Below are 2,247 nucleotides of genomic sequence, written 5' to 3' on the forward strand. Positions count from 1 at the left end.
AATTTGCTTTATTTAATGTTTAAATTACACAAACCATGAACATTTTCTTCATTAAACGTTGTACACTATTCCTCCTCCTCTTCTTCATCTTCATCTTCTTCTTCTTCTTCTTCCTCTTCTTCATCGTCAGCAGGCTTAGCATGTGTCGGCTCAGGTATGGAAGGCATGTGTAATTCAATATCCTCATCTTCTTCCTCTTCATGACGACGAGCACCGACCTCCTTGTTCCTAGGAGTGGAAGGGTCCCACTTGGGAAGTTTAGGTGGTCCTCTATCCTTAAATGTGGCCATTTTATCCTCCCACTGTCTCTCAAGTTCGGCTTCGTAAGAGTTTTCCAACCCCTATTTGTGTCAGCCAGAGTGGTATACTAATTACTAGAAGTCATCACTGAAAGAATAATCTAGTACATTTGAACATGGAACAAGCAGTCTTTCTAGGATGAGGTAACTTTCCTTCTTATTGAAACTGTACGATCGTTGATCTACTTTTTAAAAAGTCTAAGTTTTTATGTCATGTTATTTATACAGACTTAAAATATATATCAATACCATCCTCTGAATTAAATTCCTGTGCATATCAGTATATTAATCTTGTAAAACTTCACTTGTAAATAACCGTAAGTAAACGAAATATTTCAATTACATGAAAAACAAAAGCAGACAAACATATTAGAGATAATTACTCTATAAATGATTTAATACATTAATTGTATTCATTATGTATTTCACATCATTAAAAATATATCTATGGGGTTTTTGAGTCTGTTTTACTTTACCAGATAGTAAAATAAATCCTTAACACATATATGCAATCATTTTAACAAAAGTTTAGTAACATTATAAGTAATTCTTCTCATGCTTTAGTTGATAAATAAAAGAAAAAAACAACAACACATAATTATTGTATCATGTGTAGTTCGTAAAGACACAAGGTTTGGACTATAACAATAATGTTTAGGGTCTTCATTCACTATGCATTGTTCGGTTTTAGTTTAAGTTTTACCATTATAATCCTCTTTATTTATTCAGTTTTTATTGCCTTCTAGTGGCACAGCGGTATGTCTGCGGACTTACAACGCTAGAAACCGGGTTTCGATACCCGTGGTAGGCAGAGCACAGATAGCCCTTCTGTAGCTTTGTGCATACTTAAAAAAACAAACAAACAATCGGTTTTTATTCTAATTAAAATAATTTACCAAGTACACATAAGGAATAAAAACAATTATTTAATATATTTGTTAATAATACAGAGTTCTTAAAGTTTCCACGCAGTTAAATCACGCAACACTATATATTTGGAAAACTTTGGAGTCTAAATGATTAAGAGATAGCTACGTCTGAAATCTCTTATTAGGGCTTTTTTTACTGAGTAGCCCAAACGATTTGTTTGTTTGTAATTAAGCACAAAGCTACACAATGGGCTATCTGTGCTCTGCCCACCATGGGTATCGAAACCCGGTTTCTAACGTTGTAAGTCCGATGTGCCACTAGGGGGCACCCCAAACGAAGTTGCAACTTTTTATATTTTCCTCTTTATCCTCATTCCATTTGATAAAACTGGTCAATCTTGGAGGGAATTGAAAATATCTCTTGTTTTGTTTTTTGTATTTATTTAATTATTTACTTGACCACTATGAATAAACTGGATCTTTCATAATTCTAGTATTTATATTATTTTAGTTATACAGCCAAGATTGGTAACTAGAATTAGTAACAGAACAGGAATAATACGCGATACAACCATAACGAAACAAACATCAATGTTATAAAGATCTATGGCACATCTTGAACTTTTTGTCCAACTTTGATATATTTCAAGTAATTACAGGAATTTAGACTATATTGAGATGCTTAGTAAACGTGTAAGTAACAAAACCAAAACCTACCCCATCAAACAGCTCCCTCTTGTCGCCGTACGTTCGTCTGTCAATACGTCTCTCGTACTTGCTTGCTACCTGGATCTTAGGCTGTCGAGAGCACGAACAGACTATCTTTTATAGCATACTTACATCTTCATATAGGTATTCTTTTGTTGACAAGTCTTATTTTGTTAAGTAGTACCGTATCTATTGGATATTTGGATCTTGGGCCAAAAGTAGAGAAAGGGGGATAGCAACAGAAAAGGTGGATAGTGAACCACAAAGTAACACAAAATGTAGTGAAGGATGGAAAGGGGGATAGCAACAGAAAAGGTGGATAGTGAACCACAAAGTAACACAAAATGTAGTGAAGGATGGAAAGGGGGATA

At 34.2% G+C, this 2,247-nt stretch overlaps 1 protein-coding gene across 1 annotated transcript in view; it reads right to left on the minus strand.

Moving 5' to 3' along the window:
- LOC106477207 (troponin T-like) overlaps positions 1–2,247 on the minus strand; it is a gene marked incomplete at its 5' end in the record, with an annotated part of 7,903 nt that overhangs the window by 3,698 nt on the left and 1,958 nt on the right. Inside the window, 2 exons of the mRNA XM_013937799.2 lie at positions 35–341; positions 1,886–1,966. Coding sequence (XP_013793253.2) covers positions 66–341; positions 1,886–1,966 — 357 coding nt within the window. The remainder of the gene's footprint in view (positions 1–34; positions 342–1,885; positions 1,967–2,247) is intronic.

Source organism: Limulus polyphemus, unplaced genomic scaffold, assembly GCF_000517525.1.
Source record: "Limulus polyphemus unplaced genomic scaffold, Limulus_polyphemus-2.1.2 Scaffold13384, whole genome shotgun sequence".
Taxonomy (NCBI): Eukaryota; Metazoa; Arthropoda; class Merostomata; order Xiphosura; family Limulidae; genus Limulus; species Limulus polyphemus.